We start from the raw sequence: 24,051 nt of genomic DNA on the forward strand, positions 1-24,051 counted from the left end.
CCCTGAGCCCCTGGAATAGGGGTGCTGGGTGCACAAGCCTGTCCCTGGGCGGAGGGTCAGGCTGGGTGTGAGGGGCGGGGCCTTCCGAGGCACCTCTGGCCTCTCTGAGCTCCTTTCAGGTCTCAGTGTCTTGTTCCCCCCTCAGTGCCCCTGTGTTTACAGAGGGGGTGATGGTGAGCCAGGGTCTAATTGTAATTTTGTTACTTAACACACTGATGTCACATCTACACAGGCTGACAGCATGTAAGTAATTGCATGTTAACTTTTTAGAGTTGAGACAATTTACCTCACATTCTATTTTGTTAAATATTTTTTCAATATTGTCAAATACCCAGTTGAAAATTTGTTTTTTATATTTAATTTATCCTTTTCTGATTTCTAAGATTCGTGAACATTTTTCAGGTACGTGTCAGCTAATGGCTGTTCCTGCTCTAAGAATGGCCTATTGTCCGTCATCCCTGGGGTCCGGGCCTTTTCTCAGTGAATTTCTAGGCTCTCTAGGCAGCAAGAGGGACACTTTGCTAACATGGATTCAGCATTTTCACTTGCTCCTGCCTTGTGTTTTCATTCTGTTTTATTTCTTTCCATGTTAAGAATTTAAACATCTTTAAGGTAATGAAATGCACTCAGAAGTTGCTAGGAATGATTTACCATCAATCTTAAATCTATCCTTTTGGGGTGCAGTAAAACTGTTTCCCCCAGGTTTCTTCTCCTCCTCCTCCTGCTCCCCCTTCTCCTCTTCCTGTTCCTCCTCCTCCTCCAAATCTGTATTCATTGAGCCTGGTCTCAGCAGGAAGCACACGTATTAAGGAGTCCCAGCACCTGCCGTGAGCTCAAGTGTCAGCTTGAAAAGAGAGACAATTATAAAATAACAGGAATCCCAATAACAGGCCGGCTTCTTTTGAGAAGGGGCTTGTTGCTCAGTGAGTGTCACTGTAAGGGTTATAATCAGTGCCTGCCCTGCTCCTCCCTCTCCCTCAGGACTCAGCCCCCGGAGCTAGGGAATCCCCAGTCTTTCCTGCTTCCAGGGGAAACATCTCTGTGTTCTCAGGTGTGATCACATTCCCAGGACTTCACACCCTAAGTCCCATCTCCCCAAGCTGCTCCCCAGCTTCTCCCTCTGCTTTCCTTGTGTTCTCTCTCCATATGTGATAAACAGCTGACATACAGTGATGACTACGTTCCAGCCGCTGTTGTACATGTTTCAGGCCCATTGGTCCTCATATGTCCTTAAGCGGTGAGTTAGCATTATCACCCCCTTTGCAGGTGAGGAGCTGAGCAGAGAGGGTCTCCCAGGATCACCCAGTAAGAGGCACAGCCTGGATGTGACCAGGCAGCCCTGCCCCAGAAATCACACTGGAACTCACACACTCTGTGCCTTGCAAAGATTTGCAAACACTTTGATTAAACAATGAGTAACTGCCGAAACCGGTTTGGCTCAGTGGATAGAGCAGCGGCCTGCGGACTGAAGGGTCCCAGGTTCAATTCCGGTCAAGGGCATGTACCTGGGTTGCGGGCACATCCCCAGTAGGAGATGTGCAGGAGGCAGCTGATCGATGTTTCTAACTATCTCTCTCCCTTCCTCTCTGTAAAAAATCAATAAAATATATTTTTAAAAAAAAACAATGAGTAACTGTTTCAAATTATGGAAAAAAAAACACAAATTTCCTCAACGTTTCTCAAATCCAGTGGCCCGGGCTCTAGGAGGAGATTCAAGGCCCATGGCACTACCTCCTGGGCTGTTGAGTGGAACTGCCTGGGCCTGGAGCCTGGGACTGGAGAGGAGGCCAAAAGGGAGCCACCAGGGGGCCTGCCTGTCTTGCTCACGTCTCCCTCCGCCTTCTCTGTCCCAGCTGAGCCCACAGTGACCGTGTATCCTGCAAAGACCCAGCGCCTGCAGCACCACAATCTCCTGGTCTGCTCCGTGAACGGCTTCTATCCGGGCCACATTGAGGTCCGCTGGCTGCGCAACGGCCAGGAAGAGGAGGCCGGGGTGGTGTCCACGGGCCTGATCTGGAACGGGGACTGGACCTTCCAGACCCTGGTGATGCTGGAGACAGTTCCCCGGAGCGGGGAGGTCTACACCTGCCAAGTGCGGCACCCCAGCAGCACCAGCCCTGTCACCGTGGAATGGAGTGAGACGCCCTCTGACCTCACACGCCTCCCCCCTCAGGGGCCTTTGCTTGTCCCTGGGGGCCAGGGTCCCCACTCCCCACACCCCGTTTTCCTTTGTTCGTGTCTCTCCTTCAGCACAGGCCACAGGGTAGCCCTGCGATCACTTCTGTGGACACCCATAGCCCTGGGAGGCCGCCATGCCTGCCCTGCTTTGAATTCCCCACACTCTCCCCATCATGGTGCCCCTTGGCCCTGGGCACCATCCCCTGTGGGCTGGGCGGGTGCTTCTGCCTGCGTTGAGCTGCCCACTGTGATCTGGGAATGGGTGCGTCCTCCACAGCGTGGGGACCTTCCTGCCATGGGAGAGCCCAGGCTGCTCTGCGGTCTGCGGCTCTGTCACCCGGGCCAAGTCCTGGAGGTCACCAGCCCCGGGCTCCGCAGCCTCAGAGGCGGAAGCAGTGGCCTTGGGTTGGGAGTGAGGGGACCTGAGGCCAGTGCCTGGGCCTTGTACCTGCTCAGTGTGACCTCAGTCTCCTTTGTGGAAATGGCTATTGTGCTGCTTCTTCCAGGGCAGCACTCCCCCATACTCACCCCCCCCCAAGCTCTGAATCCCAGGGTCTCCATTAGAGAAGTTGCTTTGGGCTAAAACCCACTGAAACCAGCTTCTTCTCTCAGGGGCCCAGTCTGGATCCGCACAGAGCAAGGTGCTGAGTGGAGCCGGGGGCTTCGTGCTGGGGCTGCTCTTCCTCGGGGCGGGGCTGCTCATCTACTTCAGGGCTCAGAAAGGTAAGGAGCTGCTAGCAGCCGAGACCCTGAGATGGTGGGGAGAACTGTGGCTTTGCTGGGTGAGCTCTGGGTATGGCAACGCCATAGAAGCCTCTCTTTCCCTGTCGGTCTCACATTCCCTGGAAATGCAGAAATAACCAGCTCCCAGTTCTTAGGGTGGAGACATGAGGAGTCATGGCTGTGGGGTTAGAGAGGGGTTAACACGCTCGGGATTTGGGAGCAGATCCTGGGGCACATGGAGGAGCAGGCCCTGTGGTCACTAATGACACTGGACGGTGACGGCTTTGAGGCCACTGCTCTCAGCTTCTGCTCTTGTCCCTGCTCTGGTGTCAGCGGGTGGGGGTGCTGCTGGAGAAGCTCAGGTGGCCTGGGCGGGGGACTCTGTGTTTGGGGTCACACTTACCTTCATATTTTTTAAGTGGCATCTTCCTTGTCTTCCCAGGACACTCTGGACTTCAGCCCACAGGTAATGCTCTCTAATCCTCTCTCAGGGACACATTGGGTTTCCCTAGAACAGAAGGTGCAGGGGAGGAGTCAGGGCACAGATAGCAGGAGCCTGGGTGTGGCTCTGGCCACTTACACTGCAGGGTCTCCTCCCGCCTGGTGAGAGGCAGCTCTAAAACAGCTTTGGCTCCCGTGGCTCAGAGCCTTTCTTCTCACTTGGGAGCCCCAGCAGGAGGCCTGGGAGGGCAGCGCCCCTGCTGGCAGGGCCTGGGAACAGCACTGTCCTCTGTCTGCAGGACTCCTGAGCTGAGGTGATCATGGTGACAAGGGCAGCTGAGAACCTTCTGTCAGGCCCCTTAGCAGCCTGAAGAGGTTTCCTGCTGGGCTCTCACTCCACAAGGAGAGCCGCCTGGGGCTCTGGCTGGGTCCTGGCTCCTGACCGGCAGCAGCTCCTCCCTGCTGGTTCCTCCCCGTCCTGGACCTGGAGGCCCCAGTGTTGACTGCAGAACCTGAGCTCCATCCCTCCCTGTCCATGTGTGTTCAATCCTCACTGTCTGCTGTGCACCTTAGCTCACCTCGGCCCACATTTCATTACAAAATGTTCCTCAATTAAATATGGAGTGAAATCATCTGCCTCACAGGCTTCAAGGACAGGAAGTAGGAAGAAAAGGTTTCCTTGTTTCCGTTCAGCTTTTACATGAGTTTTCCCTCCTGTAATCGGCCTGGTTCCTGAGCCAGGAGAGAGCCTGCCATGGACCTGAACACGGTGGTCGCCTCTGTCGGTGTTTCTCAAAGACAAGCACACAGGTTCCTTTCCCCTGAGATACAGAGGGCACAGCAAGTATAAGAAATGCAGACAAGCCCAGCTGGTGTGGTCAGCGGTTGAGTGTCAACCTATGAAACAGGAGGTCACCATTCAAATCCAGGTCAGGGCGCATGCCTGGGTTTCTGGCTCAATGCCCAGTGGAGGGTGTGCAGATGGCAGCTGATCAATGATTCTCTCTCATCATTGATGTTTCTATCTCTCTCTCCCACTCCCTTCCTCTCTGAAATCAATAAAAAATTTCTTTTTTAAAAAGAAAAGAAAAGCAGGCCACTTGTAAGGATATGTCTTCACTGTTTCAATAATCATGTTCTTTTCACTCTTTTTCTCTAATTTTTTAAAAGAAAATGTCTAAACCCGGTACCTCTTGAAGTCCCCTTTTATGGTATTAGTCTATTGATGGCTTCTATACCTCAGTCTTTCTGTGCCTCAGATAAAATGCCTGCTGTGCTGACTCTGCCTTGAGATGCACCTTCCCCATGAGCAGGTCCCGGAGGCCACCAGGACAGAGCTGCCACTCTAGTGGGAAAAGTGCGCTTCTGAGGCCTCCAGCTTGTGTGGCAAACTCACTGTCTGTCACGGGAAACCCTGTGTGGACCTTATCTGAGCATCAACCTGGGCCCCTGCTGGGCACCCAGGGGAGCGTGTGGCTCCCTGATGTGCCACCAGCATGTGATCCTCTGCCCTGGAGGAGACGTGAGAGACTCCTGTGGGGTGGCCTCCCAATGCGTGTGGGCACGGAGCAGCAGAGTTTTATGCAGCGTTTTGTTTAATAAGACAGAGGATGAGAAAGGACATATAGATAAACCTGTTCATTTCATCTGCCTGTTTATTTTCTACCTACCAGTCACCTATTTATAGAAACAAGGAATGGATTTTTTAAGTGGTTGTCTACAGGGCAAAATGAGGGCATAGGTTGAAGGAATCTGTACTTTTCTGAATATATATCTTATTTAATAGTTTTAACTTGAGGAACATTCAAATATTTTATGTAATAATTTAAATCAAACGTTTTAAAAGGCAATACATAAAAACAAAAAAACAACAAACTATAGCAATAGAAACAAACTGACAAGAAGTAGATGATGGGAAACAGATAAATCAGTAAATCAATCAAGGGTTCCCACTCCAAGGCGACAGTGCAGGAAAGGCCTGAGCTCACCTCCCCCCATTTCACATTAAATTCCCACCTGCAGACAGAGCACCTTCCCCTGGAGAGGAAAGGAGGGCTGACTGAACAACTTCTGCTCGACCAACAAGAGAGAAATCCCACAGACACAGGGGGGAGAGACAGAGACATGGCACCATGGACACCCACCCCCAGCACTGACCTGCAGTCTGCAGGGATCCCTGAGGGTGTATGTGCAGACTTGCCCACTGTGGGTAAAGTGAAAAACAGTGGCTGAAAGGGCATCTAGACTATAAGGAGGGAAATCCATTTACTAACTGAGAACATCTGCAAGTGGGAGGGGAACTGCAGGAACCCTCTCTGGTGTCAGGAGCACTGGACCCAGCTAGGCATTCATTGACACTCTCCCTCCCCCTTGGTCTCATGGGCAGGACATAAGTCAGGTGCTTCAGCCAGCCTTGGTGGTCAGGGTGCACATGAGGCCCAGGCCCCAGGCCCCAGGCCTATACCAGCTCTGTGGCTTGTCCCTAGGACTTCCACTCCCACTGCAGCTCCAGCTCAGGGCCCCTTACCCCCAGGGCACCTATGGCCCATTCCCACTATAGCTCTGGCGCGCCTGCCAAAGGCACCTGGCTCACACAGTCTACAGAGGAGAGGCTCCTAAACAAGTCTCTCCTTCAAGACTAGGATTAGTCGCTATTTCACCTAATTCATAGACACAAACACACAGAGAGAGAGAGACAGACACAATGAGGAGACAGAGAAATATATTCCAATAAGGGATAAGGAAACATAAATAAATAAGAACTACTAGTAGATGAAACAGACATAAGCCATTTACCCGATAAAGAGTTAAAAGTAAACACTGCTTATAAGTATGCGCAATGAACTCGGGAGAAGGATAGATTAATTCAGTGAGAACCTCAACAGAGACATAGAAAAATATGTAAAACAACCAATCAGAACTGAGGAATACAATAACTGAAATGAAAACAAAAATAATCTGGAGGGAATCAACAGCAGATTAGTTGAGGCAGGAGAATGAATCAGCAAGCTGAAAGACAAGGTAGTGAAAGTAAATAAGAACAGCAAAAAGAAAAAAATATTAATATCAATAATGAGGTTAGTTTAAGGGACCTGTGGGGCAACATCAAATGTGCCAACATTTGAATCATTGGGGTCCCAGAAGGAGAAGACAGAGAAAGGGATGTAAAACCTACTTAAAGGGATAATGACTGCAAACTTCCCCAACCTGGTGAGGAAAACAGACATCCAATTCCAGAAAGCACAGAGACTTCCAAACAAAATGAACCCAAAGAGGCCCATATCAAGACACATCATATTTAAAATGCCAAAAGTTAAAGAATCTTAATGGCAGCAAGAGAAAAAGCAGCTAGTTACAAGATCCTTCGTAAGACCATCAGCTGATATTTTAGCAAATACGGTAATGACACAAAATATTCAAAGTAATGAAAGGCGGAAACCTACAACCAAGTATACTCTATCCTGAAAGGTTAGCATTCAGAATTAAAGTGTGATAAAGAGTTTCCCAGATAATCAAATGATAAAAGAGTTCTCACCACTAAATGACATTAAAAGAAAAGTTAAGGAACCTTCTTTAAATTGAAAATACCAAAACTAAAAACAAGAAAATATTGGAAAGAAAAAATTTGCACTGATAAAGGCAAACAGTTGTAGGTGTAGCAGATCAACCAATTATAGAGCTAGAAGAAGATTAATATACAAAAGTGGTAAAAGCATGTGTAACACAGTAATCCATTAAGGCAGTGGTCAGCAAACTACGGCTTGCGAGCCACATGCAGCTCTTTGGCCCCTTGAGTGTGGCTCTTCCACAAAATACCAAGTGTGGGCTCGCATGTACAGTGTGATTGAAACTTCATGGCCCATTCACAGAAGTCAGTTTTCGGCCTGGGGGAGTCTATTTTGAAGAAGTACTGCTGATATTTGGCTCTGTTGACTAATGAGCTTGCCGACCACTGCATTAAGAAATACACACACAGGAGAAGATGTAAAATATTATGTCAAATACATAAACATGACAGTGAGTAAAAAATGTAGTTTTAGAAAGCATTTGAGCTTAAGCAACAATCAACTTAAAAAACATTGCCATAAACATAGCTTGTTATATATGAATCTTATGGCAACCCAAAACCAAATCTATAATACATACAGTTAAAAATGAAGAAAAAGAACCCAAACAATACACTAGGAAGTCATCAATGTACAAGAAAAGAGAGCAAGAGCCATAGCCGGTTTGGCTCAGTGGGTAGAGTGTTAGCCTGTGCACTGAAGGGTCCCGGGTTCAATTGCAGTAAAGGGCAACCACAGTTGCAGGCTCCTCCATGGCCCGGGATCTGGTCAGGCTTGTGCAGGAGGCAACCAATCAATATGTTTCTCTCACATCAATTTTTTTTCTCTGTCTTTCGCTCTCTCTGAAAATCAATGGAAAAACATCCTTGAGTGAGGATTTTTAAAAAAGAAAAGAGAAGAAGAAAGTAAGAAAAGAACTACAAGAGCAACCAGAAAACAATTAATAAAATGGCAACAAGTATACACCTATCAATAATTACTTTAAGTGTAAATGGACTAAATATTACAATCAAAAGACAGGATGATTGGATGGATTCAAAAACAAGACTTGTGCATATGTTGCCTATAAGAGACTCATTCAGTTCGAAAGACAGATAAGACAAAAAGTGAACAGATGGAAAAAGGTATTTCATACAAATGAAAATGAAAACTGCAGTAGCGATAGTTATGTCAAACAAAATAGACTTTAAAACAAAGACTATAATGAGAGACAATAAAGGGCATTACATAATGATAAATGGATCAATCTAACAAAGAACATGACATTTGTAAACAACTATGCATTAAACATTAAGAACACCTAAATATTTAAAGCAAATATTAATAACATAAAGGTAGAGTTGACTGTAACACAATAATAGCAGGGAACTCTAACACCCCACTTACATTAATGGATAAATTATTCAGACAGAAAATCAATGAGGAAACAATGGTCTTAAATGACACATTAGAATAGATACACTGAACAGATACAGAACATTCTAGTTAGAATCAGAAGAATGCACTTTATTTTCAAGTACGTGTGGACCATTTGTCTAGAATAGACCACATGATAGTCCACAAAAAAAGTCTCAGTAAATTTTATAAAAATTGAAATCATATCAAGAATCTTCTCCAATCACAACAGTATGAAACTAGAAATAAATCATAAGAAGAAAATTGGGAAAAACAACACATGGAGACTAAACAACATGGAACTAAACAAATAATAGGTTAATAAAGAAATCAAGGAGTAAATAAAAAAATATATTGAGACAAATGAGAATGAAAACACAACAATCCCAAATCCTTGGGACAGGGCAAAAGCAGTTCTAAGGGGAACATTCAAAGCAATAGGCCTACCTCAACAAACAAGAAAGAATTCAAGCAAACAATCTAAACTTACACCTAAAGAAACTAGAAAAAGAACAACAAACAAAGCCCAAAGTGAGTACAAGGAACGAAATAATAAAGATCAGAGCAGAAATAAATAAAATAGAGACTAAAAGGATAATAGAAAATATCAATGAAACTAGGAGCTGGTTCTTTGAAAAGATAAACAAATTAGATAAAACTTTAGCCAGACTCATTAAGAAAAAAAGAGAGAAGACCTAAATAAATAAAATGAGAAACAAAAAATGGAAAGTGACAAGCAACACCACAGAAATACAAAAGATTATAAGAAAACTAGAGGCCCAGTGCACAAAGTTAGTGCATGGGTAGGGGCCTAGTGGCTGCCAGCTGCCAGCCAGGGCCTTCCTTCATTCCGCTCAACCCCCTGGTGATCAGCGCATGTCATAGCAAGCGATCCAACGCCTGGTCAGTCACACTCCCAAGAGGACAGTTTGCTTTTATATATATAGATACTAAGAACAATTATATGCCAACAATTAGACAACCTAGGAGAAATGAATAAATTCTTAAAACCATATAATCTTCCAACAGTGAATCAGGAAGGAACATAAAATTTGAACAGACTGATCACTAGAGTCAAAATTGAATCAGAAAAGAAAAATTCCCAATAAACAAAAATCTAGGGCCACATGGCTTCACACCTCAATTCTACCAAGCATTCAAAGAAGAATTGATATTTATCATTCTCAAACTATTCCCAAAAATTGAAGAGAGGGGAAAGTATCTAAACTTATTTTATGAGGACAGCATATCAAAACCAGACAAAGACCCTGCCAAAGAAAGAGGAGGAGGAGGAGGAGGTGCAGGAGGAAGAGAAGACAAAGAAGAGGAGGAAAAAGAAGGAGGAAAAGGAGGAAGAGGAGGAAGAAGAGAAGGAGAAAGAGAAGTATAAAATGACTGGCCCATAACTCAGATGAACATAGATGCAAAAATCCTTAACAAAATTAAAAATATCATACAGCATTTTCAAGTGGGATTTATTCCTGGAATGCAAGTTTGGTTCTATTTCCACAAATCAATTAACGTGATACACCACATAAACAAAATGAAGTATTAAAAAATCATATGACTATATCAATAGATGTAGGAAAAGCATTTGACAAAATCTAGCATCTATTTATTTAAAAAAACTTTCAGCAAGGTGGGCATACAGGAAACATACCTCAACATAATCAAGTCCATACATGAGAAACCCACAGCTAAAAGCATACTCCATGGTGAAAAGATGAAAGCTTTTCTCTAAGATCAGGAACAAGACAAGAATGCCCACACTCAGCACTCTTATTCAACATAATAGGGTAAGTCCTAACCACAGCAATCAGACAAAAACAAGAAAAAGAAATAGGAAAGAAAGAAGTAAAAATTGTCATTATTTGCAGATGACATAATACTACATCTAGAGAACTCTAAAGAAACGACCAAAAAAAACAAACAAACAACTATTAGAACTAATAGTGAATTCAGTAAAGTTGCAGGATACAAGATTAATATTCAGAAACCTGATGTTTCTATCTTATATAATAAAGCGGTAATATGCAAATTAACCCTCATGCCCTCACAGGATGGCTGCCTGTGACCAGGCCGGCAGGGGGGTTAGTGAGGGACGACCAAATGACTGAACAGCAGGCTGGGTGGTGTGACCAGACCGGTGGGGGGGCTGTGATGGGTGACCATGCTGGCAAGCGGGCAGTTGGGAACAACAAGGCCAGCAGGGGGGAGGCAGTTGGGGGCAACCTGTCTGGCAGTGGGGGGCAGTTAGGGGTTACCAGGCCAGCAGGGCGGGGGCAGTTATGGGCTATCATGCCAGCATGAACAGGCAGTGAGAGTCAATCAGGCTGGCAGAGGGGGGCGGTTAGTGATATTTTCCCTCTTTCTTTACTTGTGATGTTTCTTCCAACTAGTAGGAGGGGAACGAGGAAGAGTCTCTGAATTTCTCACAGGAAGCAGAGGGAACATAATGTATCATCTGAATATAAGTGTGTGGGAGTTTGAGCCACTGCTGCTTTCCATGGGCCCCACAATGATCAACTCCCACAGCCTGAGTTCATTCATTAGACCACAGGTATTTATTTATCTGTTGAGAAAAGCTGATAGAAGGTGATGCAGGGCAGTGAGGGGAAGTAGATCTTTCCAGAAGAGAGTGGCCAGGTGTGGTGAGAACTGCTAGGAGGCAGGGAAGTGAGAACATGCAGAGAAGTGAGCACTGGGTTTGGTGGGTTTGAAGTTCACAGACAGTGGAGTGTATGAGACGGAACCTGATTGGACCGTTTGAAGGGAGGACAGGAGCTGAAGACGTGAGGGATGATTACAGGTGCCTCTGAGCAGCAACCTCAGGGAGACTGTGCACTGGGCTCAGGGAGTCAGCTGGACCTAAAGCATAAGAACAAAGGAGCCTGAAGAGAAGCTGGGAACTCGAGAACCAGAGATGCTCGGTCATCAGCAAGGAGCCACTGGAGTGACCTTGAAGGCAGAGGTGACTGGTTATGAAAGCCACCAATTCCACAGCCACTGTTTATTAGTGACCAGAGCAGACAGTCACCACCTGGGGGTGAGGGTGGAGTCATGGACAAGACAAACCTGGTCCCTGCGGCATGGAGCAGCGTCACATGGGCAGTTACTGTGCACCAGGCTTACATTTGAGTGTGTGACTCTCATAACCATCCTGTCTCACCTGCAACAATTACAGATGTAATCACCCATGGAATCTGATTCAGAGAGTTTAAGCAACTTACCCAGACTCACAAGGTTAGTTGTAGAACCAGGTGACATAGTGTAGATCTCAGTATCTAGAAAGTTCCTCTCTTCTACCTCAACACAGTCCTTTCATATGAGGTGCATGTATATCCCGTTATTATACAGACATCAATGTTTCTGTCCTTGTGTTCAAAATGATGTTTAGTGATAAAATTAATTAAAGACAATTGCCAAATGGTGATGGAGACATTATCTGATCTAGTAAGTTAAGGAATAGAAAGATCTTGTGAGCTTGCATTCCTAGAAGTTATAAGAATTAAAATAGCAGGGTACTTATGAGTGCTTATATGTTCAGCACCAGAAAGAATCACTATTCAATTCCACACTTAACAATATTCTGCGAGGAATACAGTATCATTAAATCTATTTTAGAGATAGGTGTGCACCCAGCCCGCAGGTGTTGGACAGGAAAGCCGCCATCAGGGCGCCAGGAGCAGGGCTTCCTGGGCAGGAGCTGCTCACTGAGTGCAGAGGGAGGAAGCAGGCAGGGGGCTGAGGCAACACCCCCCCAAAAATAACTCTTTGACAACCAAGGTTGGGTTCCCAGTGCTGAGTCCCTCCCCCTCCCCAGGAGGCTTCCAGAATCCAGGAGGGGCAGTGGGTGAGGAGGCAACTACCCAGGGCCCACTCCCAGCTCCGGATCAAGAGTCAGCCAGCAACGCATGAAGGGCCCAGGCAAGAGCTGCAGCACCAGGTGACCTCACGCGCAAGCCAAGGTGGGCAGTGGACTGAGTACTAGTTTGGTGATGGGGTGTCCTCCGAGGTCGGGTACCTGTGACTGGGATGTGTCTTGGACATAAAGCGAGTGCGGAGTTCTGATCTGTGGTTCTGTTCTCCTGCAAGGGAAGCGGCCAGAGAAGGACGAAGTGGATCTCAGGGAGTGCGAGACATCGCCAATATGGGGGACTGAGCACATAGTCACAAGGGACTTTCTGAGGATGGAAACAAAAATTCTCAGTCTGGGGAATGCTCTCCCCAAATAGCCCACTGGGAGATGCTGAGGTTCTGGGAAGGTCAGTCCCCAAACCAGCAACAGAAGACATTGCTCTGCTTCAGTGGTTTTCTTAATGCAGGACATTCTGTGTCTGTGGGTCATGCCCGCTCATATGAGTGTTTCTGTTGATGTTTGTGTCTGTTTGTTGTTTGGTGTAATTTGTTTAAAGATGGGGCACGTCCGGCTCTGGGGATCCCAGCTATTGTGGCGAGGCTGACCACCTGGCAGAGATTGCAGGATCATCTCAGCAGCTGCTGAGAATTCTTCATCTTGGGGAGCTTCCTGCTTTCCCTCCCAGGATGGCAGCCGCCAGAAACTCTTAGCTAGTGAGAACTTTTTGTCTGTGTGTCTGTAATGTAATTTTGGTTACTGATTTCTATCTTTTGGGGACTTAGTTTGCTGGGGACAAAGATGACACGGGAAAGTAGGGATCACAGGCAGGGGAAGTCAGCAACATGGGCTGGGGTGGGACTCCATTGTTTGGGCAAAAAGGTTAATGTCTCCATGATAATGGGCGGTTCTTCAGTGAGGATGGACCACATTCCAAAGTTTAATCCCAGATCCCAGGGACATGTAACTTAATATTTTCAGTTTGCTGACTTAAATGGTAAAAAAATATTGAGTATCAAAGTATTTTTAAATAACGAAATACTGAAATATTAATCTCAGTATGCCTCATGTGGAGAATCTAGAACAGTGGTTCTCAACCTTCCTAATGCCGTGACCCTTAAATACAGTTCCTCATTTTGTGGTGACCCCCAATTTCATTGTTACAAATTGAAAACAATTAAAGCATAGTGATTAATCACAAAAACAATATGTAATTATATATGTGTTTTCCAATGGTCTTGGGAGACCCCTGTGAAAGGATTGTTTGACTGATTGCCAAACTGCAATGGGAAGGCCAGAGAGAGTTGGGGGGCAGGAGGGAGGGGAGTAAGAGATCAACCGAAGGACTTGTATGCATGCATATAAGCATAACTAATGGACATAAGACACTGGGGGGTAAGGGAGGGTAGGGGTTTGTCAAGGGCGGGGGGGAAAAAAAGGACACTTATGTAATACCCTTTGTAATACTTTAAGCGAAAAATAAAAAAAAAATAAAAAAAAAGAAAGGATTGTTTGACCCCCAAAGGGGTCTCGACCCACGGGTTGAGAACCTCTGATCTAGAGGATGGATTGGAATCTGTTAATGAATAAGTATTGTATTATTTTTTAAAATCTGAATATATTGCTAATCTGAGGAATGTTAATTCTAACTAATTGGATGAATAAAATAGGAAACTGAGATGGTTAAACAGCAATTTGGAGTTATCTAGTATATCCTATCTTCCCTAAACCAAGGACACTTAAGAGTAAATGATTTGCATTTTACCTCCCTAACCATAGGACAAATAGCTTATGTCAATGTACTGAGGGAGACAGATATATGCATAACCCATGGACACTGACAGTAGTTGGTGAAGGCCTGGTATGGAGGGCAGGGCCAGGTAGAAGGGGTCAATGGGGAGTGGGGAGGAGAGCATATATATATATATATATATGTATATGATGCCCAGTGCATAAAATTTGTGCACGGGGTGGGGGGGATGGCAGGGGTAGGGGGTTGTCCCTCAGCCAAGCCTGCACCGTCTCACAATCTGGGACTGCTGGCTCCTAACCACTTCCTGCCTGTCTGCCTGATTGCCTCTAACCACTTTTGTCTGCCAGCCTGATGGCCCCCTAACCGTGCCCCTGCAGGCCTGATTGACACCTAACTGCTCCCCTGTTGGCCTGATCACCCCCAACTGCCCTCCACTGCTGACTTGTTCACCCCTAACTGCCCCCCCTGCAGGCCCAGTCCCTCCCAACTGCCCTCTCCTGACGACCTGGTTGCCGCCAACTGCCCTCCCCTGCCAGCCATCTTGTGAGGACATGGGGGGCCATCCTGTGATGACATGAGGGGAGGGAGGGAGTGCCACCTAGGCTCATATATATATATATATATATATATATATATATATATATATTACTTTCAACAATAAATATTTTAAAAAATAGGACTAAATAGAAGGCCTCCTAACCTGCAATCAGCTCCCTCACCCTCAGCTCCCAGCACACTCACTCATCCATTTTCAAAACAGCTCTGTCTGCAGTGAGAGAGGTAAATGCTCCCAAAGGCTCCAACTTGTGTGCTCATCACTGACCAGTGCAGAGCTGCCTCACAATAGGGCCCAACACAGTGTTTCTGACACAACCAGACCAAACCTTCAAAGCACTAAATCAAAGCAATGCTTTTAATGCAGGAAATTTTAAATTTCAGAAGAGGAACTTCCTACTATCTCTGACCAGCAACTGATGATGCTACTCATCGCTGATGCTGATTGGTTCTCAATACTGAGATGACCCAATCCAAGAACAAAGAAATGAGTTCCTCAGTTGGTATTATTTGGGATGGGGGTGGAGAAGGGTCACAGTCCTCACTGAGTGAGACCAGCCTGCTCCCTGCCCCTGTCCTCTCTGAGCTCCAGCATGGTGTGTCTGCGGTTCCCTGGAGGCTCCTGGATGGCCGCTCTGAAGGTGATGCTGATGGCACTGAGCTCTCCCCTGGCTCAGGCCAGAGACACTCCACGTAAGTGCACCTTGGGGGTGAGCTGTTGTGGGGGAGGAAGAAAGGGAATTAGCTTTGTCACCGTGTCCAGGCCATGTCCCTTAGAAAATGGTGGCATTTTCTTCAGTGGCCACCTGCCTTTATCATATGGGTCCTGATTCTTTCCACCACAAATGGGGCTGGTGCTCGCCACTATGAGATGTGCAAGGGGCTCCATGTATCTCAGCCGTTTCTTCTCACCTCGCCTCCAGTAACCCTCCCCAGCCTGTGTCCCCTTCCGAGGGGGTCTTGAGAGGATTGAGAAATAATGATCTCAGACTGATTCCCACCCAGTGCTCCATTTATTGTATTGAGTTATCCCCAAAAGGAACATTTCTCTGACGTTTTATGTGGAGTCAAAGGAATTAGAGGGTCTCTCTTTGAGGACCCTGTGTTCTGTCCTCAGCAGACTCTGTGATGCTGGCGCCTCTCCCTGCTATGTGAGATGTATCCAGGGGCCTCCCCACCACCTCCTTTCCTTTCTCCATGAGCCCCAAAGCTCAAAGTTCCTGTAATGGAGCTTCTCTTATAGAGTGGGGCTATGCTCTCTCTTCCTCCTGTGGAAAGCCCCCGGGAGCTGAAGCAGAGATTCTGAGTACTGGGAAGGACCCTACAGATGAGAGGCATCTCCTGAATGCCTGGCAGGGTAGTGCTCATGAGGGATCTATGTTGAACCTTCCTGTACCATCAGTTCCTCCTACATCTCCCCTTCTCTGGCCTGAGCCCACAGATAGGGATTCAATTAGTAGAGATAAACTATATGAAATTCTATGTTTTTAAGTTAAAAACAGTCAAATGTTAGCAATTTCATATGTTCAAATTATACACCGTGAACAGGAGTAGAGAGAGAGTGAGGTTGCTTACATCCCATGGGGCTGAAAGTCAATAATCGACACAAGGGAACTCATTGGCCTCCTGGAGTCTTGGCCCGAAGCCACAGTCCATTCATCGTGTCCTCTGTTTCCCTTAATGAGCTATGTTTGGTTGCCTCTACTTCCAGGTCCCCCCTATTCTTCCCCCAGCTATGGCATCACCACTCCTGAGACCCCAAAGTTCACACAGACGCTCAGCCCTGGAACAGATCCACGGACAAGATAAAATGTAGTGATATTTTCCCTCTTTCTTTACCTGTGATGTGTCTTCCAACTAGTAGGAGGGGAACAAGGAAGAGTCTCTGAATTTCTCACAGGAAGCAGAGGGAACATAATGTGTCGTCTGAATAAAAGTGTGTGGGAGCTTGAGCCCTTGCTGCTTTCCATGGTCCCCACAATGATCAACTCCCATAGCCTGAGTTCATTCATTAGACCACAGGTATTTATCTGAGCGACTGTTACACACTAGGCTCTGTTCTAGACTCAGAGAAGCCGATTTCAATATGATGGAAAGTCACCTTTTACCTGGAACTTAGCTAACGCCCGCCTCCTCCAGGCTCCTGTCCCCTCCCCCCCACTGTCTGGGCTCAAAGCAGGTTCTCTGGTTTCCCAGGAGGCACATGGGTTCTCTCAGGCTTGGCAGGTGGCATTGCCTTCACCTGAAATGTGCCTCCCACCCCCACATACACCAACCTTCACGCACATCCTGTCACTCAGAGGCCCTGGCCCCGCCCCTGATGGGACTTGGACCCTGTGGTCCCTGCTCCAGGCGCCCCTTTCCTGCCATCTCCCTCCTGTGTGGATGGCCTGTGGTTGGGCTGTGATGGGCACTTTAGTGAATTCTAAGCTGCAGAGCGGAGGGCGATGCCCGGTTTCCTGCCTGAGTGCAGGGCAGCTGGGGCCTGGCATGAGGTCCCCTGCCCAGGTGGTGACAGGAGGAGGCGGGTATGGGCAAGGGAAAGGCTTGGGGTGACAGGGGGCAGGTAGGCCTCTAGGAGGAAGTGATGATGGCACAAGTCCCCCCCCAGCCTGGAGCCCGGGGGCCCCATGGGTCAGCACAGTAGCCCAGTGTGTCCCCAGTGGCTGAGGGTCCCAGGGGTCTCCCTGCCCTGCAGCCTCCCTCCAGCCCTAGATGACAGGGCCCCTGGGTGCTGGCAGTGGGGGTGCTGGGTCCTGTGTCCCCACCGCATGGGGGCCCCCCATTGGGTGGCTTAGCCATCCTCTCTCACCAGCGTGACAGGTCCTTCCTGTCCCCGCAGCGCATTTCCTGTATCAGCCTAAGTCCCAGTGTCATTTCTCCAAGGGACAGAGCAGGTGCGGTTCCTGGAGAGACACATCTACAACGGGCAGGAGGACCTGCGCTTTGACAGCGACGTGGGGGAGTTCCACGCGGTGACCAAGCTGGGGCGGCCCATCGCTGAGTTCTTCAACAGCTTGGAGGACCTTCTGGAGCGGGAGCGGGCCCAGGTGGACAGGTTCTGCAGAGACAACTACAGGTTTTCTGAGGAATTCCTGGTGCAGAGGCAAAGTGAGTGAAGAGGGTGGGAGTGGTGGCATGGGGGAGGGGTGCGCACACAGAACTGTGAGGAGCACCCCTGAGGGGCCTGAGGGCAGCTGTGGGGACCCTGAGGTCCTGTCCTGTGTAGGACGTTTCTGGGGGTGCCCAGTCCTGTCCAGTGGGGGGAGGGTTTGGGGAGCAGCGGGGAGGAAGGGAGGGAGGGGGAGGTGGGAGGTGGAAAGAGGGAGTTGGTCTGTCCTGGCCAAACCCCCCCTGACCCTGAGCCCCTGGAATAGGGGTGCTGGGTGCACAAGCCTTTCCCTGGGCGGAGGGTCAGGCTGGGTGTGAGGGGCGGGGCCTCTGAGGCACCTCTGGCCTCTCTGAGCTCCTTTTAGATCTCAGTGTATTGTTCCCCTCTCAGTGCCCCTGTGTTTACAGAGGGGGTGATGGTGAGCCAAGGTCTAATTGCAATTTGTTACTTAACACACTGATGTCACATCTACACAGGCTGACAGCATTTAAATAATTACATGTTAACTGTTTGGAGTTCTGACAATTTACCTCACATTCTATTTTGTTAAATATTTTTTCAATATTGCCAAATACTCCCTTGAAAATTTGTTTTTTATTTTTAATTTATCCTTCTTTGATTTCTAAGGTTCTTGAACAGTTTTCACGTATGTGTTGGCTAATGACTGTTCCTGCTCTAGGAATGGCCTATTGTCAGTCATCCCTGTGGTCTGAGCCTTTTTCTCAGTGATTTCCCGGGTTCTCTAGGCAGCAAGAGGGACACTTGACTAACATTGGTGCAGCATTTTCTCCAGCTCCTGGCTTGTGTTTTGATTCTGTTTTATTACTTTCCATGTTTAGAATTTAAACATCTTTAAGGTAATTGTTAGATCGGAGAGAGCCCAGAATCGGATACATGCAGACATGTGACGAGATAATGGACTCCCCCTGGCATTTCAAACAGGTCAGCATGCCAGACACAAATACTGGCTTCTCCAAGACCCCCACACAGATACTGACTCATTCCTGAATACCTGGCTGACCCCCCTGCAGCTGAAAGTTCCTCCACTGAATAGCTCAGCTCATGTCCCCGCCCCTCACCCAACCGCAGTATAAAAAAAGCGCCCCCCTCCCTGTTGGCGTGAATCCACGTGCCCTGTCTTTGGGGGTACGTGGGTCTCCCAGGGACGCAGAAATAAACCTTTTCCTTTCCTTTCTTTTCTGATTCACTGGACTCTCTATTTCTTGCGCTGCCTCCTGAGCTACCTAACCTAACAGTAATGAAATGCACTCTAAAGTTGCTAGCAATGACTTACCATAAATCTTAAATCTACCCTTTTGGGGTCCAGTAAAAATGTTTCCCCCAGGTTTCTTCTCCTGCTCCTCTTCCTCTTGCTCCTCTTCCTCTTCCTCCCTCTCCTTCTGCTCCTCATCCCCCTAATCTGTATTTATTGGGCCTGGTCTCAAGCAGGAAGCACACATATTAATGAGTTACAGACCCTGCCCTGAGCTCAAATGTCAAATTGAAAAGAGAGACAATTATAAAATGTCAACAATCCCAATAACAGGTCGGGTTCTTTTGAGAAGGAGCGGGTTGCTCAGTGAGCGTCACTGTCAGTGTTATAATGATGCTGCCCTGCTCTTCCCTCTCCCTCAGGACTCAGCCCCCGGAGCTAGGGAATCCCCCATCTTTCCTGCTTCCAAGGGAACCATCTCTGTGTTCTCAGGTGTGATCACATTCCCGGGATTTCACACCCTGAGTCCCCATCTCCCCAAGCTGTTCCCCAGCTTCTCCCTCTGCTTTCCTTATGTTCTCTCTCCATATGTGATAAACAGCTGACATAGAGTGACGACTACGTTCCAGCCGCTGTTGTACATGTTTCAGGCCCATTGATCCTCATATGTCCTTAAGCGGTGAGTTAGCATTATCACCCCCTTTGCAGGTGAGGAGCTGAGCAGAGAGGATCTCCCAGGATCACCCAGTAAGAGGCACAGCCTGGATGTGACCAGGCAGCCCTGCTCCAGAAATCACACTGGAACTCACACACTCTGTGCCTCGCAAAGATTTGCAAACACTTTGATTAAACAATGAGTAACTGTTTCAAGATAAGAAAAATCCCTCAAATTTCCTCAATGTCTCTCAAATCGAGTGGCCTGGGCTGTAGGCAGAGATTCAAGGCCCATGGCACTACCTCTTAAGGGGCCACAGGCCGGCTTTGAGAGGGGCCTGCCAGGGCCTGGAGCCTGGGACAGGAGACGAGGCCGAAAGTGAGCCACCAAGGGGCCTGCCTGTCCTGCTCACGCCTTCTCTGTCCCAGCTGAGCCCACAGTGACCGTGTATCCTGCAAAGACCCAGCGCCTGCAGCACCACAACCTCCTGGTCTGCTCCGTGAACGGCTTCATTCCGGGCCACATTGAGGTCCGCTGGCTGCGCAACGGCCAGGAAGAGGAGGCCGGGGTGGTGTCCATGGGCCTGATCCGGAACGGGGACTGGACCTTCCAGACCCTGGTGATGCTGGAGACAGTTCCCCGGAGCGGGGAGGTCTACACCTGCCAAGTGCGGCACCCCAGCAGCACCAGCCCTGTCACCGTGGAATGGAGTGAGACTCCCTCTGATCTCCACCACCTCCCCCCCACAGGGGCCTTTGCTTGTCCCTGAGGGTCAGGATCCCCTCTCCCCACACCCCGTTTTGCTTTGCTCATGTCTCTCCTTCAGCACAAACCACAGCGTAGCCCTGAGATCGCTTCTGTGAACACCCATAGCCCTGGGAGGCCGCCATGCCTGCCCTGCTTTGAATTCCCCACACTCTCCCCGTCATGGTGCCCCTTGGCCCTGGGCACCATCCCCTATTGGCTAGGCGGGTGCTTCTGCCTGCGCTGAGTTGCCCACTGTGATCTGGGAAGAGGCGCCTGAGATCGCTTCTGTGGACACCCATAGCCCTGGGAGGCCGCCATGCCTGCCCTGCTCTGAATTCCCACACTCTTCTTCTCTCAGGGGCCCAGTCTGGATCTGCAAGGAGCAAGGTGCTGAGTGGAGCCGGGGGCTTCGTGCTGGGGCTGCTCTTCCTCGGGGCGGGGCTGCTCATCTACTTCAGGGCTCAGAAAGGTAAGGAGCCTGCTGGCAGAGGAGGCCCCAGGACAGTGGGGAGAACTGGGGCTTTGCTGGATGAGCTCTGGGCATGGCAACCCAGTAGAAACCTCTCTTTCCCTGTCGGTCTCACGTTCCCTGGAAATGCAGAAATAACCAGGTCCCGGTTCTTAGAGTGGAGACATGAGGAGTCATGGCTGTGGGGTTAGAGAGGGGTTAACACGCACGGGATTTGGGTGCAGATCCTGGGTTACATGGAGGAGCAGGCCCTGTGGTCCCTAATGACACTGGATGTGACGGCTTTGGGCCACTGCTCTCAGCTTCTGCTCTTGTCCCTGCTCTGGTGTCAGCGGGTGGGGGTCCTGCTAGAGAAGCTCAGGTGGCCTGGGCGGGGACCCAGTGTTTGGGGACACACTTACATTCCTATATTTTAAGTAGCATCTTCCTTCTCTTCCCAGGACAGTCTGGACACTCTGAGGGCCCTGTGCCCTCCCCTGGCTCAGGCCAGGGACACACCACGTCAGTGCACCTTGGAGGTGAGCTGTTGTTCATTCTAATGAATGAGCTCAGGCTATGGGCGTTGATCACTGTGGGGACCATGGAAAGGAGCCAGGGCTCAAGCTCCCACACACTTTTATTCAGACGTCACTGTGGATTTCTTTAATCCTCTCTCAGGGACACATTCGGTTTCCCTAGAACAGAAGGTGAAGGGGATGAGCCAGGGGAGAGATAGCGGGAGCCTGGGTGTGGCTCTGGTGGCCGCTTGCCCTGCAGGGTCTCCTCCCGCCTGGTGAGAGGCAGCTCTAAAGCAGCTGTGGCTCCTGTGGCCTCAGAGCTTTTCTTCTCGCTTGGGAGCCCCAGCAGGAGGCCTGGGAGGGCAGCGCCCCTGCTGGCTGGGCCTGGAACAGCACTGTCTTCTGTCTGCAGGACTCCTGAGCTGAGGTGGCCATGGCGACAGGGGCAGGAAAGAACCTTCTGTCAGGCCCCTTAGCAGCCTGAAGAGGTTTCCTGCTGGGCTCTCACTCCACAAGGAGAGCCACCTGGGGCTCTGGCTGGGTCCTGGCTCCTGACCCTCAGCAGCTCCTCCCTTCTGGTTCCTCCCCGCCCTGGACCTGGAGGCCCCAGTGTTGACTGCAGAACCTGAGCTCCATCCCGCCCTGTCCCTGTGTGTTCAACCCTCGCTGTCTGCTGAGCACCTTAGCTCACCTCTGCCCACAGTTTTTTAAAAATGTTCCTCAATTAAATATGGAGTGAAATCATCTGCCTCACAGGCTTCAAGGACAGGAAGTAGAAAGAAAGGAGTAGCACAGGACCTAGGAGACTGGACGCCAACAGAGCTGTGCAGGCCAAGGGCCCTAGGCCGCCTCCGAACCCCTCACATGCGGACGAGGCACCTGAGCCCAGAAGCCCAGAGCCTCCCAAGTCACACAAGTCAGGACGGAGACCCAGGTTCCCACCCCAGGCCCACAGCTCGCTCACCAGGTGCCACTGGGGCGACGGATCAGGAGCCAGGAAGGGGCTGGTGCAGGCCCTGTGGTCCCCCGGTTCCCCTCCCCCTCCCAGGCTTCTGGAGCTCAGTCTGGGAGACAGAGTCAGGAGGAGTCCAGTCCCCTGTGGGCCTAGAAGCAGTTTCCATGCTTGGGCACCTCCCAGGCTCCTGTTGGGACAACCCCACCCCCAGGAAGCTCCCGTCTGATGGGGACAAAAGAAACAGAGAGTCAAGCGAACACGTAAGTCATTGGTGAGAACACACCAGGACAGAGAGAGTGGCTGGGCCCTGGCTGGTTTTGCTCAGTGGATAGAGTGTCAGCCTGCAGACTGGAGGGTCTCGGGTCTGATTCCAGCAAAAGCACGAGCCTGGGTTGCGGGCTTGATCCCCTGTGTGGGGCGTGCAGGAGGCAGCCAATCAGTGATTCTCTCTCATCATTGAACTTTCTATCTCTCTCTCCATCACCCTTCTCTCTGAAATCAATAAAAATATACATTTTTAAATTGAACACTTGGAATTTGTGTTTGCTTCACCAAGGAAGGCTTCCTGGAAGAGGCTGAGATGTAAGGAGAAGGAGCTGTTTTAAATGCTTAGGAGAGGATCAGAGCCCAGGTAGAGCCTGGAGCTGGCGAGGGAGAGGGCACAGGGGGAGTTGCCTCCGTGAGTTGTCTGAACCCTCACACGGGCTCACTGATGAACATGCGGGCCTGTATGCACACACTCACGCCTCCATGCACACTCATCCATGCACACTCATAACCACAAGTCACATAAGCCGTCTCAGACCTCCGTGCACACACATGGATATGCAACATGCATTCATGTTCGCATATATACAGTCAGATACAGACCTACAGGGGGCCAACCCGGCCTTTTCTGGAGTTCAAATAGGCTTTCTTCTGCACATCGGAAGGGGACCTGCACTGCCCAGTAAATGTGGGTCCCTGGCAGCTGTGTCATCTGTCAAATGTCCTGGCCCCATTGACTGGGCTTCATCCACAGCCCCTGCACCAGGTCCTCTGGGGGGGATGGGAATGTCTTTTATGCTGTTCACTTCCATGCAAGCTGCACCAGAAAATGGGGTGACCTTGAGAGAGGAGGTTCCCTTCAGCCAAGAGTGCTCAAAGGTAAAGGGGCTCACCTGGGAGCTGTCAGATGTCTGCACTCCCCCTGCTGGGAGGGTGAAGGGGTCTATGGCAGCCGTGGCACAGATTCCCAGCTTCCCTCCCCTGCAGGCTCCCTAAGTTCCTGGGCTGCAGCCATGCTCCTCCCTTGGGTTCCCCTGGGCCCTGGGCCTCGTGGCCCCGCCCACAGCATCCCACCTCCCTGCCTGGATGCTGACAGCTCCAGGTGGCAGGCCCCTCCACACCCTCTCTCCCTCTCCCTCTACCTCTGCCCTCCATTCCTTGGTGAGTCCATCTCTGAACACAGGGTGGGGTGAAGACAGGCCCTCGACTCCCAGGCCTCTGTGACCCGGATCAGTGGGCCAGGGGCTGACAGGCAGTGGCTTTGTTACCTGCAGGCTCTGTGGGTGGCGGTGGCTTTCCATGTTCTACTGACAGAGCCCCCTTCTCCACTCCCTGTCCTCTGGTGACAGCACCCTCTCCTCTGCTCACACAGACACCCTGGCACGAGTGTGAGCGGAGGCCTGTGGGTCCTGGTGAACACTCATCCTTCCTTTCCAGGGAAGGTGTGGGCCAGGGGACCCTGACTCAGAGAGGGGGGCTGCCCCCTGGACTCTAGCTGTATTTCATCTGTGATGCACATGTGTTTCCACACTTTAATATCCCCAAAGCTGTGACATGTGTGTCCTCGGGTCCTGCATATAGGCATTCAGGGTCTTTGGTTGATTAGCCCCACCCACCCTCCATCCCCCGCCTTCCCTCCGAGATTCCACACTCTGCTCCATGCTCCCAT

The 24,051-nt window shown here is 49.6% G+C and overlaps 1 protein-coding gene and 1 pseudogene across 1 annotated transcript in view; both read left to right on the forward strand.

The window, feature by feature from the left end:
* Nucleotides 1–3,871, forward strand: part of LOC102423761 (DLA class II histocompatibility antigen, DR-1 beta chain-like) — a 9,776-nt gene extending 5,905 nt beyond the window's left edge. Inside the window, exons 3-6 of the mRNA XM_006107509.3 lie at nt 1,854–2,135; nt 2,791–2,901; nt 3,344–3,367; nt 3,642–3,871. Of these exons, the coding sequence (XP_006107571.1) occupies nt 1,854–2,135; nt 2,791–2,901; nt 3,344–3,367; nt 3,642–3,655 (431 nt within the window). The 3' untranslated portion in view covers nt 3,656–3,871. The remainder of the gene's footprint in view (nt 1–1,853; nt 2,136–2,790; nt 2,902–3,343; nt 3,368–3,641) is intronic.
* Nucleotides 3,872–14,995: 11,124 nt separating this feature from the next.
* LOC102423466 overlaps nt 14,996–24,051 on the forward strand; it is a 32,945-nt pseudogene continuing 23,889 nt past the window's right edge.

Source organism: Myotis lucifugus, unplaced genomic scaffold (assembly GCF_000147115.1).
Source record: "Myotis lucifugus unplaced genomic scaffold, Myoluc2.0 scaffold_1228, whole genome shotgun sequence".
Classification (NCBI taxonomy): domain Eukaryota; kingdom Metazoa; phylum Chordata; class Mammalia; order Chiroptera; family Vespertilionidae; genus Myotis; species Myotis lucifugus.